Raw genomic sequence first — 22,999 nt, forward strand, 5'->3', positions numbered from 1 at the left:
TCAGTGTTTCGGGAGGAACAGCAGTGAGAGCGCGCGAGCGGCACGCGTTCACGACGGCCCCGCGTGTTGCGGCTGCATTGCGTCAGCTTAGTAGGCGGCCGAGATGCCTGTCCAAAAAAAATGAAGCGCTAAAGGTTGGGCCCTGGTCACGTGGGAACGGATAGACCGCGCCGCACGCGCCGCCTCGGTGGGTCGCCGCCGCGTAGGAGCGCCGCCCGCGCGTCGCGGCGATGAGAGGCGCCTCGCCGGAAACAGGAGCCGCCAAGGACCGCCCTGGCCCGCGAGGTCCTCCAAGCGACTGCGCGTGCGCTGACAGCGAGCGGTGTCGGGCCTGCGGTCTCGGTCGGTGGTTCCCGTCTGTGTGGAGCGTCCGTTCTTGTCATGCCGAAGGGAGGTGAGCGGGGCCTGGCGAGGAGGGAAGGGCGGGACCCGGCGAGGAGGGAAGGGCGGGACCCGGTAAACCGCCCGGGCCTCCCCCCCCCAACCCCATTCGGGGTCACCTGGCTGCAGTGGGAGCCGCCGAGCTCGGCCAGGGAAGGGGGGGGGGGCGCTGGGATATCATTTTAATAAGGGGCAGGGGATTATCTTTTCTAATAAGGGAGAGGAGGAAGCACTGGAATAAAATGGGAGACGGATATTGCCACGTCTTTTTAATAGGGGAGAGGTGGGGGCACTGCCAAATCTTTTTACTACTGGGAGAGGTGGGGGCACTGCCAAATCTTTTTACTAGGGGGAGAGAGTGGGGCACTGCCACGACTTTTTACTAGGGGGAGAGGAGGGGGCAGTGCCACGTCTTTTTAATAGGGGAGAGGAGGGGGGCACTGCCATGTCCTTTTACTAGGGGAGAGGAGGGGGCAGTGCCACGTCTTTTTAATAGGGGGAGAGGAGGGGGGCACTGCCATGTCTTTTTACTAGGGGGAGAGGAGGGGGGCAGTGCCACGTCTTTTTAATAGGGGAGAGGTGGGGGCACTGCCAAATCTTTTTACTACTGGGAGAGGTGGGGGCACTGCCATGTCTTTTTACTAGGGGGAGAAGAGGGGGCAGTGCCTCGTCTTTTTACTAGGGGGAGAGGAGGGGGGCACTGCCATGTTTTTTTTACTAGGGGGAGAGGAGGGGGGCAGTGCCACGTCTTTTTAATAGGGGAGAGGATGGGGGCACTGCCATGTCTTTTTACTAGGGGGAAAGGGGGGGCAGTGCCATGTCCTTTTACTAGGGGAGAGGAGGGGGGGCATTGCTGGATCTTTTTACTAGGGGGAGAGGAGGGGATACTGCCATGTCTTTTTACTAGGGAAGAGGAGGGGGCATTGACGGATCTTTTTACTAGGGGGAGAGGAGGGGATACATACCAGTTCTGCCCTATGCCTTCTCAGGTTCCCTAGTTGCTGATGTCAAGTACATGTATTCAGGCCTGAGAAGGAGTAGATGAAAGGAAACTTCACCTTTAGAAGTAGCTAATGATAGGAGGAGGAGTTTAAGCCTTAATCTCGTCATCTTTCAGTGGAGAGGAAGTAGTTAAAATGAGTGTGCTAGTTTTCATAATGTTAGGAGACTACATAGCGTTGAAGGGGTTAAATTTCTATTAATATTATTTATCCTTGAGTCCTAGAATTCAGAACATAACAACATTTGGGGCTCCTTTTACAAAGGTGCGCTATGGCATGTTAAATTCCCGAGCGCGCTAGATTTTTAGCTACCGCGCAGTAATTTTGTGCGCTAGAAATCCTAGCGCACCTTCGTAAAAGCCCTTGATTTATTTCTCTCTTTTCTTTTATTCTTGCTTCTTTCAGTCTCAGGCTTTTTAGATTGAAAGCAAACAGAAATGTGTACATTTATATTGGAATTGGTAATAGACAAAAGTTAGTTGAATGAACACTAGTTAAAAAAACTTATGAGTTTTAGTACCAATGGATTGTAAGTAGAAAGTATGCTGTGATTTATTTCTTCCCTAGTTACTCTAGCCCTATTATACTGACCACATAGGAATTTGTATTTTATTACTTGCTTTCTTAAATCTGAGTGCTGGGCGAGTTACATATTCAGATGTAACTGGTAGATAATTTTGGCCTTATTTCCTATCTATTTTTTCTCCATCTTGCCTTATGTCCATTTAGGCCCATATTCTATAAATGGCGCCTTAAGGAGAGAGATGATTGAAGCCTACAAAATCCTGACTTTTAAAACCAATAGGAGAAAATATTTTTTTTTACTCGGAGAATAGTTAAGTTCTGGAATGTGTTGCCAGAGGATGTGGTAAGAGCAGTTAATGTAGCTGGTTTTAAAAAAGGTTTGGACAGATTTCTGGAGGAAAAGTCCTTAGTCTGCTGTTGAGACAGACATGGGACAGTAGCATGGACTACTGCTACTATTTGGGTTTATGTCAGGTACTTGTGACTTGGATTGGCCTCCGCGAAGACGGGATACTAGACTAGATGGACCATTGGTCTGACCCAGTCTATTCTTATGTACTGGTGCCTAACTTTAGTTGAAAAGGCCAATAAAAATTAAAAGTGACTTTAAAAATGTGCATGCCTGTATTTCGCCTAGAGAGGCACTTTATAATACCTAATACCATTGTAGGCGTGGCTAATACCAGAAGTGGCATTAGACATTGTAAAGCGCCTTCGTAGTTGCAATTCATGTGAAAGGCGCTGGAAAAGTAGGCCTTGAAAACCCTGGCTTACATTTCTGGCGCCTACCCTTCCCAAAGCTATGATTCTATAAATGGTGCTTTCTCGTGATTGATATGCGATCGGCAGCCATTTTCTTAAGGCAGCTGCTGATAACAGCACTATTTATAGAATCCAGGCCTTAGCGGTAGAGTGCCTTCATTTAGGCCGGTTTTATCAAGGTGCGCTAAAGGTTTTTAGCCCGGGCTTGCACTAAAAGAAACTCTGACAGAGCTCGATAAAATAGGGGGGTTAACACTTATTTGATATTCCGTCTGGCGCAGTGGTTACAGCTTCAGCACCCTGAGTTTGTGGGTTCAAACCCAGGCTGCTCCTTGTGATCCTGGGCAAGTCCTTAATCCCCCCATTGCCTCAGGTACATTAAATAGATTGTGAGCCCACCGGGACAGACAGGAAAAATGCTTGAGTACCTGAATAAATTCATGGGGTGTCCAACCTTTTGGCCAAAAATGTTTCTGAGACCGCACAAACGCTGCAGCAAGACAGAAGAGGGAACCGGCAAGACGGTAAACACCCGGGAGCAGCAGAGGAAAACACTGCATCGCCCTTGACCGGGGCCGCACAAAATATTTCACGGGCATGCGGCCCTCGGGCCACAGGTTGGACACTCCTGATGTAAACCGTTCTGAGCTCCCCTTGGAGAATAGTATAGGAAATTGAATGAATGAATTAGTAAATGTTATAGCAGTTTACAAGTAAAATATATATAACCTCTTGCATGGTTTTGTAAAAGGGAGAGCAGACTAGCATTCATTAATTTTTTTTCTTGAATGAATGAGGTGAGTTGGGGGGGCCCGACTTGCACTAATAGCACGACTACATTACCATAGGCTCACTTGTTAGCACAGGATTATTGTGTGGGCCTTACTGCCTACAAAATAGGTGTACACTTCTCCCTCCGTATTCGCTGTGTTAGAGGATTAACAGAACCGCAAATAACTTTTTCATATGTTATTCGCTGTTTTCTATTAAAAACCATCGTGAATGTGGTGAAACCACGAACAACATGGTGGGAGACCTGGCCTGTTCCTCAAGGAGAGGCAAAACACGGTGAAGGAAGTGCTGGGAATCGGCGATTTTTCTCTGTAAACGCTTGGAATCGGCCATTTCTCTATGCAAGCTGATGTAATTTGGGGGGGAGGAGCCAGCAAGCTAAAAACCGCGAATGCTGAAACCGTGATTACGGAGGGAGAAGTGTAAGTGCTTATGATGTAATTTTTCAAGGCTGCGCACCAATGGCGATATTAGTGCATGGCCATTAATACAAAAAAATTGACCATTTTACTGCTGTGGCAAAAAATGGCCTTGGCACATAGAGAAGAACCCATGTAAGGGTCCACTAAGGCCCCGTTTTACTGCTGCTTAGTAAGAGGACCCCTTTATGTGGGCAAAGTGTTTGTGTAAAATCATTTGCTTTTAGGGGCTGGCTCTGTAAGCAGCGTCTGCCGTGTGTCAATCACGGACGAGCTCTGTTTCCAGAATTGGGAATACCGGAGCCTAAGGACCCTGGGTGTTTGAAATGGTTTTACAGACCTACATCTCCAGCACCTAGGTTCCTTGCAGAATCGTGACCAGCGGTGCCTAGTGACACTGAAGTCCAAAACAATCCCAAACCACAGGGGGAAGTTTGAGAGGAGGATGAACATTCAGAAGGCCCTTCATGAAGCGAGAGACCAAGGGATGGAGTGAAAGAGCCTTCCCATCCAGGGGCTGATGAAAGGCAGCAATCGCACTAAGATGTACTCGAATGGAATTGGTCTTCAGGCCAGAGTGAGATAAATGAAGTAAATACTCCAGAACCAAAGACACAGGTACCGACACCGGGTCTTGGTGGTGAGAGGAACACCAGGACGAGAATCTAGTCCACTTCTGGGAATAGCAGATTCTGGTCGAGACCTTCCGAGAGGCCTCCAATACCTCCCTGACTGACTGAGATACCGGGAGAGAAGTCAGGGGGAAAGAAACCAAACAGTCAGATGAAGAGACTGAAGATTGGGATGTAACTAATTTAAAATAAGAAATCGCACATGGGGCAGAGCTTAAGAAATACAGGACTTCTTGGCTCCGCGGAAAAAATCGAACTGGAGACCACGAGGAGGGGATGCGACCTCTAGTGGAGCAGGAGGTACACATGCGTGGTGCAGCACAGCAAACTTGAATCTTCAATCAAGTTTGTTTGAAAAGCTGTCCGCATCGGGGCTCCGTAGATGACGTCACCCACATGTGAGAATATCATGCCTGCTTGTCCTGGGATAAAATACTTTCAATGCACAGCATGAAAGATTGAACCCTTGTTTTGGTCACTAAGTGCTGCCCCTGAATATGCACACTTCGGGCTTCTGCGTCACTAGATGGACCCAGGTGCTAGTCCCAAAGGGCGCCTAGCGACGCCTAAGTTTTTAAAATTGAGTTTTTAATGGCGTGACCAATTCTCTTACCACTTAAAACCAATTAAAACACTTAAGTTAGGTGCTGGCAAGTATGATTTAGGCACCTGCCAGCACCTTTTATAGAATTCAGGCCCTAGCGCTTACTTAAATTTTGTAGAGGTCGTCTCCAGTCTAATATCAAGGAGAAGTCGTCCAGAGTAATGGAGAAACTAAAGAAAGAGTTGTGGGTTGTCTCAAATCTTACTGTATGGTAAGAGGGACTAATGAGATTTTGTCGAGCTGAATGTGTAAATTTATTACTAAGACATGAAGGAAAGCCTGTGTAGAAAGCTTGGAGGAATATCGGAAGAATCCTAAAGAGGATGTGACATGAGAAAGGTAGCCAGTACTTGCTATAGAGTAGAGGTGTGACCTGCAGTAAGTTTTATGGCATTATTTTGAACTAATTGTAATTGATGTAGCTGAGAAGATTTCAAGCCTGAGAGCAGAGAATTAGAGTAGTCCAATCAGGAAGTGGTTGGAAAAATGAGTATCGTAACTAAGGGCTCCTTTTACGAAGGCGCATTAGGGCCTTAACGCGCGAAATAGCGCACACGCTAGCCGCTACCGCCTCCTCTTGAGCATGCGGTAGTTTTTCGGCTAGCGCGCCATAGCACACGCTAATCCAGTGCGTGTTCTAAAAACGCTAGCGCACCTTCGTAAAAGGAGCCCTAAGAGTATAATCAATTATGGCATCTAGAAGTTTGACGGAAATGTAGAGCGCGATGGGAGGGCCGCAGATGATGGACGGAGTGGGAAGATTCAGTAGGAAAAAGTGCAGCATTAGTGTGAAAGACAAGGGGAAGAGCCGAGCGCATTGGCTCGTCTGATATCCCGTTCATGTCATGTGGTCCAGGACTGGCTAAAACCACAGCACTTCTGTTCTCTAAGAGCTAGTTTTTGAATTGGGCAACAAGTAGGAGGTATTCTTGCCTTATTGTAATTCTATTGAACATAATAGCGATTGAAGTATATCACATTTAGGGCCATATTCTAGACTCGAAATAGCGCCCTACCGTTGCAATATTTAATAGTTCAGCATTTTATGGAGCATTTTATAGGACTGTGAGTCTTTCCCCTATAGGTAGGTGTTTCTGTACTTAATGCATTAAGGATAAACATCGGACAATTGATAGTATAAACAGCCTTGCACAGTTTCTTCGCCTGCCCCATGTTGATTTGTAAAGAAGCAGCAACATTTACACCTCTTACTTGGAACAATTACATTTGTAACTTTTATTTGAAGTAAAACTAAAGAGGGACAATAAGTTCCTTCCCTTTTGTCCTTTTTTTGATACATTCTATCAGCCAGGTAGAAGTTGCTATTACCCATTGATTTTACAAAGTTTCTAACTTTGCATGCTTTAGTTTGGTTTTCTTAACAGCAAAGCAAAGTCGGGAGCCTAACTATTAAGGTGTTAACAACCATAATGCATTATATTACCATAACATATGTTATTTTTAGCGCCGGATACTTAGCAATCAAATGCAAAATGTCTCATTACTCTGTAAATTGATCTTCAGTCATGCTTGCTCTGCCGGTGCTAGGTTGAAAACAGCACTAGCAACTGCTAGAGATAGTCTCAAATAAGGCTACCACTAGTAACATAGTAAATGACGGCAGATAAAGACCTAATGGGCCATCCAGTCTGCCCATTTGTCATTCTCATTAAAAATACATTGATTAAATGAACTTGTCTCTTCTTTGATATTTCTGGGCCACAGACTAAAAGTCCACCTGATATTGTCCTAGGTTCCAACTGCTGACGTTGCCATCTAAGCTCGCTCCAACCTATCCAACCACCCCGTTTGCAGGATATCTACCGTAAAGTCTGGCCAGTAACGTCCTCATGTCCAAGTTAGTGGCGTTCCCATTGATGCCCTCCCCAGCCCATCCTACACCGAATCACCATATATGGGACGCAAACTGTACAAGTCTGACCAATGCCGATCTTAGTTCTTCAATTTATACCACTTGTTTTTTAATTAGAGATCCTCTGTGTTTATCCCACACTTTTTTGAATTCCATCACCATTTCCCTCTCCATCACCTCCCTCGGGAGGGCATTCCAGCCATCCACCACCTTTTCCTCACCACCATCTCCCTTGGGAAGACATTCCAGGCGTCCACCACCCTCTCCGTGAAAACAAATTTCCTAACTGTGAGACTTAGCACTGCAGGTGCCTTTATGAACCCAGCAGATGCGGGAACAATTGCCCTGTACCCATTAGACTCCAAGGGGAAGATTCTGCAAACAGCGCTGTAAGCTAGCTGACAGTAGGCATCGTACCACCACCCCCTTTTTACAAAACTGTAGCGCGGTTTTTAGTGCTGGCCGCGGCGGTAACAGCTCCAACACTCTTAGGAATTCTATGAGCATAGGAGCTGTTACTGCCATGGCTGGCACTAAAAACCACGCTATGGTTTTGTAAAAGGGGGATTTTAATTTGTTTAATCGGCACACTAATTGATTGCACTGATTAAAAACCAATTAAATTTTTTTTTAAAATGTAGGCACCGGATTTGCGTCTATAAAGGCGCCTAACAGCACCTACGGTAGTGTAGGCCTTTAAAACCCTGGACTATATTATTGGTGCTTACCTTTAACAGGAGCCGTGATTGACATGCGATCAGCTCCATTTTTGTAGGTGGCCGCCAATTATTTTGCTGTTTGCAGAATCTGGCCCCAAGGGTTTAATGAGCCGAGGAGCAAGGGGGGTACAGGAGAATGGGTTATCTTGGGGTCCTTTGGGAGGCATTGGGAGTATGGATTGGATATTTGAAGGGGGTGCATCAGGGTAAAAAGAGCCCAGTGGCTTTGTAGTCTGATGCTCCTGGGCAGTATGAATTTGTAAGCAGAATTGCAAGCTACGTTACTGATATACTACAGGAGTGACTGTGGTACTGAGATATGACAAATTGCATTCCTGTGGGAAGTTAAGGTGTGGCTTTAACCGCATATTGATAACTATACTTCCCCCTCCCCATTCGCGGTTTCCACACTCACGATTTCACATAATCGCAATTTTTTTGCCTTCCCCCCGGCATCCCAGCCTTACCTGGTGGTCTAGCGGGCTTTCGGGGCAGGAGCAATCTTCCTATGCTCCTGCCCGTGTAGATCGCCAATAGGAAATGGCTGCCTTGAGCTCCCGCCATAGTCTCAAGAGGGAGGGAGGGAGGCGGGGGTGGGTCAGAGACAGATATTTGCGGTATTTCCCTATTTGCAGTCCGGCTCTGCCCCTATCCCCCGTGAATAATGAGGGAGATGTGTATTCCCCCCCTTTAATTTGCATTGTATCAGATATGTTATTTAAAGTCTACCTTTGTTAGCAATCGTTTTCAAATCACTAAAAACACACTTATTCGACAAATTCGTCTGAACCTCCAAAATAGTTCAACACCTATCTCTTTTTACACGTTCCCTCCCACCCCCTATGCTGCCGAACCACATAGCTGCCCACTTACCCCTTCCCAATTCCAACCAATGTTAACTTGCTGTTATTAGCACCTCTTATTGTGCACCGTCTTCAACTGAAAAGTATGACAGGATATAAATAAAGCTGCTGTTATTATTTTCATTTCTATAGGGGTTTTTTTCTTACTAATTTCAAAAATATGGATGGTTTGATATGATTTTTAGTTTGGGAACAACCTAACAAACACAATATGCACCTTTAAAGGGGGTAGACTTTTTGTTATTTCTCCCTTAAAATGGAGAAAAGAGCTAGAACCCAAACTTATTAAATGGCTTATGTACATCTAGAATTTTAGTCTTGTTCAATATCGTTAGTTATAAAAGAGCCACAGAGCAAGTATCTCTGCTTTTGAGATTTTGGTCATGTATTCCTGTTCTCACTTTAAGTTGTGTAGAAAGGTACATTATTTTCATTACTGATGTCAGTCAAACTTTCTAATGAACCAATCTTCACTTTACCAGGTAAGAAAGGAGGCCACAAGGGCCGAGCCAGGCAGTACACAAGTCCTGAAGAGATCGATGCCCAACTTCAAGCAGAAAAAGAAAAGGCGCGGGCAAGTATTTAATTTTATTGATGGTGGACGGAGGAGGTTGTCATCGGTAGCTTTTCAGTTTAGGGGAAAATGAGCTTCTCTGTCTGTTGCGGGAAGACCGGGAGAGCAGCAAGATGCAAGGCCTGCACGCTAGATATGACATTCTGTGGTCCGTGAGCAACCTCTCACTTCCAATTGTTGCTTTATGAGGATTTCTTCTTTTTTTTTTATTTTTGAAATGTCTGCCCAAATGTGGCATATAGGAAATATAGGGGTCCTTTTACTAAGGCACGCAAAGCAATTCAGCATACGCTAAGGCACCCATTATATTCTACAGGCACCTTAGCATTTAGCCCGCGCCAAATCGGTTAACGCACCTTAGTAAAAGGACCCTGTAATAAATAAAAAAACATATAAAAACATAAATAATATCCAGAACCAGAGGAGTAACAGAATAACATGAACAAGTCTTAACAATTAAAAATAACTATTTAAAGGGCTCATCGGAGTGTCATGTGTCTTTGAAACTTTGTGAAATATTAGCTGATATAACCTGAATTCCCCAGGAGCCTTATTCCATAAGTAGGGAACACAACATAAAAAGGCTCTTCTTCATGCCTCGGAGCATTTGGTAGAAAAGAAGGTAGCATCTTCTTTGAAGACCCCACTGCCCCATTCGACTGATAACAGATCAATATTTTATTTTAATAAAAAAGGCAATTGGCTTCAAACTTTATCTAGACTTTGGAATGATTTGCCCTTGTATATAATGATTGCCTGTCCCTGCCCCATTCCTGCAAGCTCCGTCCTCATCTGCACAAGCCTCAAACACTTTAAAATCATAAGTGTGGTTATGGCAGAGCTTACAGGAATGGGACAGTGACAAAACTCGCAGGGATAGGTTGGGGAAATTTTGAAATCCTGCAGGGACAGGGACAAATTTGTCCCCGTGTCAATCTCTAATTTCTATCGTGGGCCGGCGAGGTAAATGCTACGACGTTTATAGAATTCTTAAGAACGTCGGAGCATTTACTTCTCCGGCCCTCGATAGAAACCTCTACCGTGGTTTTGTAAAAGGAGCCCTAAGTGATTATATAGTGAAGTGTAACAGGAAGGTCTTCAGGAGACAGGTAAGGTTGCAAATTATGAATAAACTTTAATTGAAGAGAGACTGATTTTGCTACGTTATTGTTATTTATCTGCTTAGCTAGGCCTGAGTTACCTCCACCCTTGCAATTCAAGTGTAGAAGCAACACCAAATCTGTTCCTTTATTCAAGGTTCAAAGAATTGTACATTTGGCCACGTAATCCAGTTTTACTCCTCAGATTTAACTTACTGTTAATTATCTGGTTCTGGATTCCCAATAAAGATCCAGTTGACCTCTGCAAGACATCTTCCTGGTTAATCCTAAATTCAACCAGAGAGCTCCCAAAGGTCATGTATATATGTCAAAGCACATACGACTTTAAAATAGCAGTGTTTGGAAGTCCTAATTAGAGAATGGCACGGGGACAAATTTTTCCCCGTCCCTGCGGGAACTCATTTTCCCGTCCCCGTGAGTTCTTTTCCTGTCCCTGCCCCATTCCTGCAAGCTTTGTCCTCATCTGCACAAGCCTCAAACACTTTTAAATCATAAGTGTTTGAAATTTGTGCAGTTAAGGCTGAGCTTACAGGAATGGGACAGGGCTTAGGGACAGCGAAAAAACTTGTGGGGACGGGGAAAAAATTGTCCCCTTGTCATTCTCCAATCCTAATGAAATTTCCTATGCATCGAATGAAATTGACATATACATAACTTGTTGTGTCCTGTAATAACCTTAAAAAAAAAAAAAGAATATGGAACTGAAAAAGGAGTAGCTTAGTGGTTAGAGCAGTGGGGCTCAGAACCAGGGCTCAAATTGTGTGTTTTCTACCAATGCTTCTTGAGGCCGTGGACAAATCATAATCCTCCTTCGCCTTGACTATAAAACAGAGTATAAAAAGCTCTTGGGGGAAAGGGAAGTATAGATTGTAACTGTAAGTAACACGTGTCTTTAAACTGAAGTTGGGAAAGTGAGTTTCCCAAATCCTAATTATTAAGAAAGATGGTTTGGTGATGATTTTCTACACTAAGGGCTCCTTTTACAAAGGTTGCGCTAGCGTTTTTAGTGCGCTACCCAAAAAAACTACTGCCTGCTCAAGAGGAGGCGGTAGTGGCTAGCGTGCGTTATTCCGCGCATTAAGGCCCTAACGCACCTTTGTAAAAGGAGCCCTAAGTATAAAGGACTTGCAGTAACCTCTCATTGATGGGCAATGCCATTTCAGGATCAGCATTTAGCCCACATGCAAGTATTTCTAGTAACACTTAAGAATTTTGAAGGTCTGAATGTGTCTATGCTGTGAGAAGTTTTTGCAAATAGTTAAGTTTTCAACAGAGAACCTGCAGCTTACTAGTCGATGGTAATTGTTTGAACATCTGTCCTTCACAGCAAGAAGAGGAGATGAGTGATGGGGGTGGCGAGGGGGCAGCAGGGTGCCCAGCAAAGGAGAAAAAGGACTCTGATGAAAGCGATGACGACGAAGATTATCAGGTTAGTTCTTAGTCTACGGGTTTTGGCATTTGTGAATTTGGTTATTCGCGAGACGCCAAACAAGCAACCTTCCTCCCGCCTCCATAGCTTACCTTTGAAGCTTTGGCGGTATAACGGGGCAGGAGTGATCTTCTACACTCCTTCTCTGTGCAGATCCACGATCAAAAATGGCTGCCACAAGTTCCCGTAGTCCCGCAAGAGGCAGAAGCATAGGAAGATTGCTCCTGTCCCACTACACCACCAGGGCTTCAAAGGTAAGCTGTGGAGGGGTCCAGAAGGCGAGAGGAAGTCAGGGTGGGGGCCCTAAAGTTATTTGTTTGCATGGGAGCTGTGCCTCTAACCCCCATTAATATGAAGGGAGATATGTATATCTAAAAAATGTATTAAATGTCAGAGAAGCTCTTGGTCAACAAAGTGTAAAGTGGCTGGATTTCTCCAGACATTCGCCCTGGTCAGATACTTTCTTATTGATGTGTAATCCTTTATTTAACTTCATTTGATATAGTGCCTTGCCCTAAAAGAGATTTGAGACTATACTGCATGTGGGTGATCCTCCCTCGCATTGTGACATTTCATGATGCTTTGTCATGTGTATTGCAATCACAAACGAAGAGCGATGCCGGCTGGGACAGAAGGGACCGTTTAGGAGAAGGGCATAAGGATTTAGCGCTCACATTATCACTAAATGAGAAACTAGCAAATTTCTCTCCCTTTTAATAGGGACCAGTAATGTCAGATTAGTGGAAGGTAAGTGAGGGTGAAGTCAAAGATGGTAGGACAGGAGGAATGGGGTCGGGCAGACTGATTTAGCCCTCTGTTTGCATTACGACCACAGAAAAGAATCCATGTTTGTATCCCTAATGTGGGATTTGACCTAGACGTCCCAGCTTGGAATGGCCATGTCTCCTACTCGCAGGCTTCACTACGGTAAGAGGGAACTAAAGAGAGAAGTCCAGTTAATTAGATGAGAAAACAGCTAGGAAACCGCTCTGCCTTCTGGTTATCCTTCTCTCCTAGTTGTCCCTAGATTCAGGTCATTTAATTTGTGCCAGCAGAATGAACCAGTGCTGCAATAGCAATTAGATTATAAATTACCCATTCAACGAAACATTCAGTTTGCCTATTTTCTTTTCAAAGGGATGATTTTAAAACATTGTAATTGTGGTTCAAGTTTTATTAAAATTAGATGAAAAAAGTAACACATCACCAACTACGAGGAGAGATTGTCAGTAACATAGATCACTTACTAAACATAAATGGACCCGAGAGGGAAGTGGGGGAAGAACTACAATACATGATAGTAAATGAGACGATTATGGATTAAACAATAGGAAGGAAGCCCCCCCCCCAAAAAAAAAAAACAACTAGCAATCAAAAGCAAGAGCAGCTTTGGTAATCTATAAAGTTAATTTGTTCATCAGCCCACTCTTGGTTTAAAGTCTGCGGTTGTGGGTTCAAATCCCACCCTGCTCCTTGTGACCCTGGGCAAGTCACTTAATCCCCATTGCCCCAGGTACATTAGATATAGTGAACCAGCCAGGACAGATAGGAAAAAATGCTTGAGTATCTGAATGTAAACTAGAGAATGACACGGGGAAAAAAATCTGTCCCTGTCACCGGACCACCGTCCTCTTCACCGCCCCGTCCCCGCAGCATCCATCCTTCCCTGTCGCCACCTCACTGCCCGAGAATCTCCCTCTCTCTCCCTTACCTTCACGGCGTAAAGAAATTTAAGAGAGGGAAGGCGCGTCGTCACCAATCACATGCACGGCCCCTTTCCTCTGGCCAAATCTATCTCCCTCCCTCCCTCCACCTTACCTTCTCGGCACTTTTGAAAAGAAACTAAAGCCAGCAAAGCCGTGCCGCCCTGCAGTCATGTGTGTGTGGGCGGTAGCTTCTCTGACGCAACTGGAAGTTGCGTCGGAGGAGAATCTTCCGCCCACACACACATGACTGCAGGGAGACACAGACAGGCTTCGCCGGCTTCAGTTTCTTTTCTAAAGCACCGTGAAGGTAAGGGGGAGGGAGGGAGATAAATTTGGCTGGAGATAGGAGGGGGCCGCGCGCAATCGGTGACCGCGTGCCTTCCCTCCCCTAACTGCGGGGACAAGGCCATTCACCGCTTCACGGGGCAGTGGATGACTTTGTCCCCATGCCCGCAGTGAGCACCTTTTCCCCCCCACTGTTTCGGCGGGTTACCCGTGGCTAGCCGCGGATAACTGCCACCGTGTCATTCTCTAATGTAAACCATTTAGACTATAAGTGGTATATGAATGCTTAAATAAATAAATAGTCGGGTTACCTTGGAAGGAACTTTTGTAGGGAAGGGATGTGATTACATGTTTTAACAACTCTGGGAGGGAAGGTGTATGATATACAGGTATGATCCTGACAGTCAAACAGGCATCTTCTTGTCAGTTCTTTGGAGATAACAGGATTTTTTTTTCCCCCCCCCCCTTTCTCAATCCCCAGCAAAAGCACAAAGGTGTAGAAGGGTTGATAGACATAGAGAATCCCAATCGAGCAGTTCAGACAGCCAAAAAAGTAACTCAGCTGGATATCGAAGGGCCAAAGGAGCTGTCGAGAAGAGAAAGGTAATAATTCTGCTTTTGTTTCTAAAGTCTGGGGGCTTCTTTCCCGTTGCTTAAATGCAATTTCTTTTTCCTCGCTCGTAAGGCCGGTAATGCTGACCAGGCTCTGAAGTGTTGCAGGTGTAAGTGGATGGCACCGTTGCCCGTTACCAAAAGGTTGAATGCTTAACCAAGACAAGCTTCTTCACTTTCAATATCATTGTGGTTCTGGTGTTCAGCATCGGGTACCGGTAAAGTGATTTAGTCATTGAAACCCTTCTCAGCTTGCCTGCATCTCTTTGATCTTCGCTATTTTGACCAGATTTCATTATTAAGCAAGACCAGGAGCATGCTAAAGGTGGGAGGTGGGGGGGAATGTTATCTAGCACAGGTATTATTTTGTGCAGTGAGACCTAGTGACTGAAAACTGGGGTGAACAGTAAAATAACATGTCCTAGCAGTAGCCCATAGAGCAGTGGTTCTCAACCCTGTCCTGGGGACCCCCCGGCCAGTCGGGTTTTCAAGATATCCCTAATGAATATACATGAGAGATTTGCATACTTGTCACTTCCATTATATGCAGATCTCTCTCATGCATATTCATTAGGGATATCTTGAAACCCCCGACTGGCCGGGGGGTCCCCAGGACAGAGTTGAAAACCACTGCCATAGAGGGTCATGTATTTGATACCACCTTTATGGTACAACCAAAGCAGACGACCTATTTTATGCAGGTAATTCTCTCTGTCCCTACTGAGCTCACAGTTTGCTTTTGTACTTGGGGCCTGCTGGGGTTATGTCACCCCATTACCCATCTCAGGGATATGGGTAAATTCGAAACTGTCCTACCAAGGGCCAAGGATCCTTCAGCACCTTGGAAGTTGTCTGGGTTGGGCCTGAAGCCGTTACTGCAAGGAGTAGGAGCAGTCACCGATTCAGGACTTTGCATCATTGCTCTCATTCAGTTGCAATGACAGTCACTAATATAAATGTAGAGACCAAAACGTTTCAATATATCAAATACTTAGCAATGATCTCATTTGAAATCTATAACACATTGCATTGAATTTGTGCTGAGAAAATATTAATGAGGAGTTTATAACATGTGCTCGGAGATGTGTAGCCCTGCCAAGGACCGAAGCCCCTATAGCAAGACCCACCACCCAATCATTGCATATGTGATAAAGTGCTAGCGAAGTCCTCTTAAAATGTGCATTTGCAGTTTATATATCAAAATTTATGAATATTTCCTCTTAGCTTCAGATGCTTTAGTGACAGGGTGGAAATTCTGAATTGGACTCACCATCCTATCTCTTTGAGAAAAGCACTTTAATTTTTGGGTTCATTGAAAAAGATACCGAAATGGACCCTCAAGACCAACTGAAGCTAAGTGGAAATATTTATAAATGTTATATATATTGCAAATGTATAGTTTTAAGAGGACTTCACTAGCATTTTATCACATGCAATGATTGGGTGGTGGGTCTTGCTCTAGGGGCTTTGATCCTTAGCAGGACTACACATCTCTGAGCACATGTTGTATAACCTGAGCACAAATTCAATGCAATATGTTATAGATTTTGAATAAATACACCCAATCAAAATTAGTAATCGTACTCAAACTCCCAATCTGAGCCAACAATAGAACTGAAGAGTAGAACAGGCATATATATATAGAGACGAAGACTAAATACCTCAAGTGCCCAAGCATTTCCCTCTCAATAAGTTAGCGGGGAATATAACTACAGACCAAAGCACATATTGAAGCTAATCCACATGCTGTTCTGAAGAAGCTCTTATTAACCTATAGAGAGCGAAATGGAGATCTTCCGTCTGGGAACTGAGTGTGGGAAGTTCGTCGGGCAGTTGCTTACCCGAGTTAAGTACCACACGTTTACAGCATTTAACCAGAGCAAAAACTAATTTATTATAAAATTAACATCAATATAAAGCATTTACAAAAAAACAAAAAGGCATGTAGAGAAAATAAGACAGTATCCGATGATAGCCCAGCTGGGGGGATAGATTTTGAATAGACATCATTGCTAGGTATTTGATAAATGCATTCAATAGCTGTTTGCCCCAACTGATTTCAGAGAAAATGATCTTGATTCTTTGCAGCTTACACATCATGGTATTATCCTTTTGTAGAGAGTAGAGCTGATCAATATAGAAAACGTATTCTCTTTGATGGCACCCATACTTTCAATGTATTTTGACATTGCCTGTTCTGTTGATAACATCCTCTTTCTTTTTTATTTAATAATTATATCATACAGTTATTCTCGACACGCCATTCTTCAGGGAATTTGCTTCGTGATATGACTATTTTGGCCACACTAAATGAATTCGTTTTGCGTGATCTTATCCTGCATCCTACACTTTGCTAGGTTTGCAGAAATCTCGTATCTCTACAGTGGGGCAGATTGTTCTGTTCAACATTAAATATAAGCAAACCAACATTTTGGATTCAGGGGAAACTTTCTTAAAATTCCATAGTGGAATCCAGGTCAACAAACAAGCTACAGGTGATGATACTTAGGGGGATCACTCTCTGGAAAGTAAGGTTAATGCAGAACAAGGCTAGAATTCAACAGAAGCCTATCGCTGATAAACCCTGACTCATCAGAAAAATTAATCATGTCTAGAGAATGACACAGGGACAAATTTGTCCCCGTCCCTGCGAGTTTTGTCGCTGTCCCGGTCCCATTTCTGTAAGCTCTGCCTTACCTGCACAAGCCTCGAACACTTAGGATTTGAAAGAGTTTGAGGCTTATGCAGATGAGGACTGAGCTTAGGCATTGGTGGAATGAGGCATTATGACATCACAATCTGAGCTCTAGAATGTTGCTACTTAGGATTTGAAAGGGTTTGAGGCTTGTGCAGCTGAGGACGGAGCTTAGGCATTGGTGGAATGAGGCATTATGACATCACAATCTGAGCTCTAGAATGTTGCTTCTTATGGTTTTAAAGTGTTTGAGGCTTGTGCAGATGAGGACGGAGCTTAGGCATTGGTTGGAATGAGGCATTATGACATCACAATCTGAGCTCTAGAATGTTGCTACTTAGGATTTTAAAGGGTTTGAGGCTTGTGCAGCTGAGGATGGAGCTTAGGCATTGGTGGAATGAGGCATTATGACATCACAATCTGAGCTCTAGAATGTTGCTTCTTATGGTTTTAAAGTGTTTGAGGCTTGTGCAGATGAGGACGGAGCTTAGGCATTGGTTGGAATGAGGCATTATGACATCACAATCTGAGCTCTAGAATGTTGCTACTTAGGATTTTAAAGGGTTTGAGGCTTGTGCAGATGAGGATAAAGCTTGCAGGAAAAAAGCTCACAGGGGCGAGGAAAATGTTTGTCCCTGTGTCATTCTCTAATCGTGTCAAAACAACCCCCCAGGACTTAATCTTCTTGCTCAATAATGTTAAATAAAAGAACCTGAAATTGATGGGCATTACGTACTAGAGAGCTAACATGTCCGTTCTTAGCTCCTAAGTCCCTTTATGTGATTTTGAAAACAGCAAGCCTGAAGGGTGGAGCTCCAGTGTAGACTGTGTGTGATAGTGGGGCGTACATTCTTTTCACCTGTTCAGACAGGTGGAAAGAAGTTGTCAGGGTGTCATATTGCACCTTGCCAGGAAGCATCACGTCTTGCTGCAGTCAGTATTTCACTTAAAGCCTGATTTTACAAAGGGAGAAAAGCTTTGATAATTCAGGTCTTTAGAGGATTATTTTGCAACTGCCTCAGTTTATTAAGGAAAAAGGAATGTGCTACTCTTTCTCTCTAAGGCCTAGATTCACAAAGCAAACCGATCGGTTTGCGACCGCGGCCCGATTCACTTACCCGTCTTCCGACCATCCTTCGATCCGCGCATGCAAATGTAGCCAGGGACGCGATTCACTAAACAAAACCCTGCAACACCGACTGGGCTGGCCAATCAAGAAAAAGCGACTTCTGAGGACCAGTCACTGAAGCCCTTTGCAACTGCCCTGCCTTCTGCACTGTCTGCCCCGAATGCCTGCCCGCCTGCCCCGAACAAGTCTGCCTTCCATCCCCAAACCTGAACACCCTGCCTGCATGCCCCAACTTTCCCCACACCGCAAGCCCTTAGTTTTAACCCGCGGGCTTAAGCGAGTTAAAACCACGGGCTCCCAAAAGTTCCTCGATCGCCTATTTTTAAAAATCTATGCCGGTCCTGAGGTCCAGCACTTTTCAGGTTCCCTGGCTGCGCTCGGTGTAAAAAAAATAGAAGAAGGTAAAAAACCCAACTCCAACGGCCCGGAGATCCAGCGCATGCGCAGGGATCGCTATAGAGCGATCCATGCCTGCAGATGGGAGTGTTCCTCCAATCGCCCTCATCTGCATGTTGGAATTTGCTGAATTCGTCGGACCTGCCCGGATCGGGCAGGTTAGTGAATGCTGACCTCAGTCTCCCGGTGTCTCTCTTGGTACCAGCCATAAGCGGTGTCAGGTCAAAAGCGCGCCGGGACAAAGGTGCGCCTAGACAATTGAGCACAGCGCGGAGGTGTGCACCGCTCAAAATTACTGTTTTTTCGGCTCCGACGGGGGGAAACCCCCACTTTACTTAATAGATATTGCGCCGCGTTGTGGGGGGTTTGGGGGGTTGTAACCCCCCACATTTTACTGAAAACTTCACTTTTTCCCTGTTTTTAGGGAAAAAGTTAAGTTTACAGTAAAATGTGAAGGGTTACAACCCCCCCAAACCCTCCATAACACCGGCACAATGTCTATTAAGTAAAGTGCGGGGGTTCCCCAACAAAACCCCCCGTCGGAGCCCCTAAAAACAGTAATTTTGAGCGGCGCGCGCCTCAATTGTCCGGCCGCGCCTTTGTCTTTTGCGACGTTGTCTATGAACCGCCATAAGCAGGCAGTATGTGATCTCCTCAGCTGGTGATCTTTCAAAACTGGTCCATGAATCTCTGCTGGATATCATCTTTTATTGGAACCAGAATAGGAATTACTCAGATGTCCAGACAATACAGAGAATCCCTAACCTGAAAACTACTGGTTTCTGCCATTCTGAATCCTTAGTTTGGGAAGTTTATTGCAGTTATTCAATTCATTTCTTTGTTGTTGTTGTTTGTTTTGTGTATAATAATGTATCCTCAACCCCAAATAATTCAGTTTGTTGTTTCATTTAACCAGAGAAGAAATAGAAAAGCAGAAGGCGAAAGAGAGATACATGAAAATGCATTTAGCTGGCAAAACAGAACAAGCAAAAGCAGATCTGGCTCGGCTAGCCATCATACGGAAACAGAGAGAAGAAGCAGCGAAAAAGAAAGAGGAAGAAAGGAAAGGTGAGGATTTGGCTTGGAGAAGCTTCTCTTTAAAAAAAAAACAAAAAAACTTTTTTCATTTTAATAACCAACCTCAAGTGCAACAGTTTACAAAATAAACAGCACCTAATTCCATCAGTTAATATAATAAGTTCATATCCCTTCCCCCATCCACCCACCCATTCATACAGCATAAAAACAATCGAGAGTAATACAAATGACCAAGATAAACAAATTACAATTTAAAAATAAATTAAGTACATATTCCCCACCCTTCCTGGATGTGTACAATCAATGGGCAAAACTAACAGTCAATCTTTACAAAATTTTGTCAATGGGTCCCAAACCTCCTTAAATTTCTTAGTGTCCCAATTGTGTTGCACTCATACGTTCAAATTTATGAACACCATAAATAAACTTCTCTTAATGGTTCTGTTCCACTGCAGGATTAGGTAAAATCAAAGATGAAAAGGGATTATCGAAGAGTCTAGATACCCATCCCTTCCAGATCAGGAGTAACTGAAGAGCGTTAAGTGGGGCTCTTTTCTTTCCTTTTCAGGCTAACAAATGTCCTGCTGGATCAGACCAGGAGGAACATGGCAGGTCCCAAAGGGAGAAATTTATTCTAAATTGTTTACCTCCTTTGGTCTATGTTGGTGTGTCTCAAACCTTTTTAGCTCCGGCACACTAAATGGAGCAAATGATTTTCATGGCACATTATAATTGAAATTATAAAATGACAAAACCAACAAAAAATTAAATTTGAGAGTTATTTATTTAAAGTTCTTTAAGCTATATTTGGGTAATTGTAACAACAGTGAAACTAAAGTAGATAGAATTGCCAATCAATGTGATGGATGAGCTTCTTTTTGAGTGCAAATTAACTCAAAATGTGTCTCAATAGTTGACAAGCAAACGCGCATTTCATCATCCACCATCTGCAATCGCTCTCTTTTTTCGATTTAATTTCTGTCGGAGCTGAAAATCCACATTCGCAAAAATAAGATCCAAATGGCTTTGTTGCTCAAGTTAGGATTATTGCCGTAATTTGATAAACTCTTGCGTATGCAACATACATGTCATCTATTCTAGTGTATACTTATGAAGGGAATTTTTAAAAATAAAGTAATTCTAGAATCTCTCGTGGCACACCCGAAATCTCTTTGGGGCACACAGTTTGAGAGACACATGTCTATGCGGACAATAATTATTTATGGACCTGCTTTCCAGAAACATTTCCAAATCCATTTTAAACCACTTGTACCGCTAGCAGTGACCACATTTTATGGCAAGAAATTGTGCAATGACTACAGCAGTTCTTGTATTTATCCCACACTCGTTGATAGTTTTGTGGCGCGTCCTCTAATCCTAGTACTGTTTAAAAGGATAATTAACCATGCAGTGTTTCTTTTTTTTTTTTCTTCCTCAGTAAAAGATGCAGCATCTGTGCCAGCCAAAGGAATGCAGTCTCTGTCCCTTAATAAATAACAGACATGGGAGCAAGATCTACCAAGGAACTGTGCCCGATGCCTAACAGGAACTCTGCCGCCTTGCACACTACCCGGGGCTCCACCTGGGAGTGTAATGCAGCATTGCTGTTAAACCTCCAGGGGATGCTGTGACCACGTGTTCCCCTGGGCACAGAATTCCACCGTCTGACGGCAGCTCTGGTCATCAGTACAGCATAAAGACTGAAAGCAAGCTCTTTCTGCACCCGTTTGAAAGGATGAATGTGTTCATTGTTTTAGGATTAAGATAACCTAGCTTCAAGGAGGGAAAAGGAAATAACGCTTCTTAATAGATTTACAAACTTAGTATCGTTTTGGGTAGGAATAGTGAAGGAGAAGTAACTTGCTGGTATTTTCAGGATACTCTCTGAGCACATGCTAACGTGGTGTTGGCATATTCTGAGAGACTACTCTCACGGGTAGGGATTATTCCTCAAAGGGTCTGGATTCACTCTCACATCCCTCTGCTGCCCATGTTCTTCCTCGACATCAGGGGTGGTGTCTGTTTTTAAACTTCCCTCCTTTTTCTCAGACTTTCTTGAATTAATTGTACAATACCCAGGTCGAGAATTCTTATCACATAAGAATGTGTGTATTTGGCTGATTAAAACTTAAATTATCAAAAAAAAAAACAAAAAAAAAAACGACTTGTTTCCATACAGTTATTTTCAGTGGTGGGTTTGGGTTTAATTTACTCATCTTTTCAAACCTGTGTTTGACATTTGGTGGGTCGTGTTCAAGCCCTCTTAACCCACTTCCCCACTCTGGGTATGTTGCGTTTCTAGCCAAATATTTCTTCTGTTCCAGCTGGAGAACTTTGAATTCCTGGTTGTCAGGCTTTTTACTTTTTGGGTAGAAATAGCTTTTGAAGCCTTTTCTCCTACTGTTCTGGTCTAGGCTGGCAAATGTAGTAGGATCCTCTCATTTTCTCATCGGACTCAGAAAAACCCTTTGCACTGTATCGGTATGTCGAGTGTGTGCTTTTTGCTCACTGGTTTCTCTGCCTGTAGGCAGCCTTAGGGATCTGCGTTATGGAAAAAATGTTGGCTATTCCATCTGTGGCTGTTTTCACTCTCCCGTAAGAGGTGCATTCGCATTCCACTGTCTTGGAAGGAGCAAATTGCACACGTGCACACACTTAACTTGGTTTTTGCATACTGAATTTAGACTCAAAGTGAACTGTTTATAGGAGCATTAACTTTTATTTTGGAGTATTTTCGGTTTAGGCAGTGTTGTTCAAAGGACTAGGTGCTTAAGTGAAAGTAGAAATATATGTATATTTTAATACTAAAGTAAAAATAAAGTGACAGTAGAAATGTACTTAAAGTTTTATTGCCTATTATATTACTTTTTGAGTAAAAAGTACCACAAATACAGTGACTCAACAATTTTTGCTCTGCAGTTCAATCCGCTTTCTTTATAGTAAAACTAAGGGCTCCTTTCACAAAGCCACGCGAGCGGTTTAACGCGTGTAATAGCACGTGCTAAACCGCCAGCTCACGCTAGCCGCTACCGCCTCCTCTTGAGCAGGTGGTAGTTTTTCGGCCAGCGCGGGGGTTAGCACGTGTGAAACCCACTAGCGCGGCTTTGTGAAAGGAGCCCTAAATGTTTTAAAACCGCTCTTATGCGAGTGTGTTTGTGACGCCTTAATCCAATACAGCTAAAAAGATGTTCGACCAGAGAACTAGCTAAAAAGTGGATTAGGCGAGACTGCAGCATTACTGAGGTCTTTAGACTTGGCCTGCGGGTATTGATCAAGGGAATCTGCCTGAAACGCTTGACTTCCATATAGCGCGGAGTACTTTATCATCTACATTAGAAATAGTGTGGTCTAATTCATCATTTGCATCTTCATGTTTAGGATATAGTGGATGCTGCGTTTAGGCCGACTGAATGGGCCATTTGGCCTTTATCTGCCTTCATGTT

The 22,999-nt window shown here is 43.9% G+C and overlaps 1 protein-coding gene across 1 annotated transcript; it reads left to right on the forward strand.

Annotated features, from left to right (window-relative positions):
* The first annotated feature begins 235 nt into the window (after positions 1-235).
* On the forward strand, positions 236-22,382 carry PDAP1 (PDGFA associated protein 1). Its single transcript, XM_033914262.1, has 6 exons — positions 236-394; positions 9,054-9,145; positions 11,594-11,695; positions 14,168-14,289; positions 19,435-19,586; positions 20,995-22,382. Exons 1-6 carry the CDS (start codon positions 382-384, stop codon positions 21,051-21,053), a joined length of 540 nt encoding a protein of 179 aa, XP_033770153.1. The 5' UTR covers positions 236-381; the 3' UTR covers positions 21,054-22,382.
* The last annotated feature ends 617 nt before the right edge of the window (positions 22,383-22,999 follow it).

The sequence above is a fragment of the Geotrypetes seraphini genome, chromosome 11 (assembly GCF_902459505.1).
Source record: "Geotrypetes seraphini chromosome 11, aGeoSer1.1, whole genome shotgun sequence".
NCBI lineage: Eukaryota > Metazoa > Chordata > Amphibia > Gymnophiona > Dermophiidae > Geotrypetes > Geotrypetes seraphini.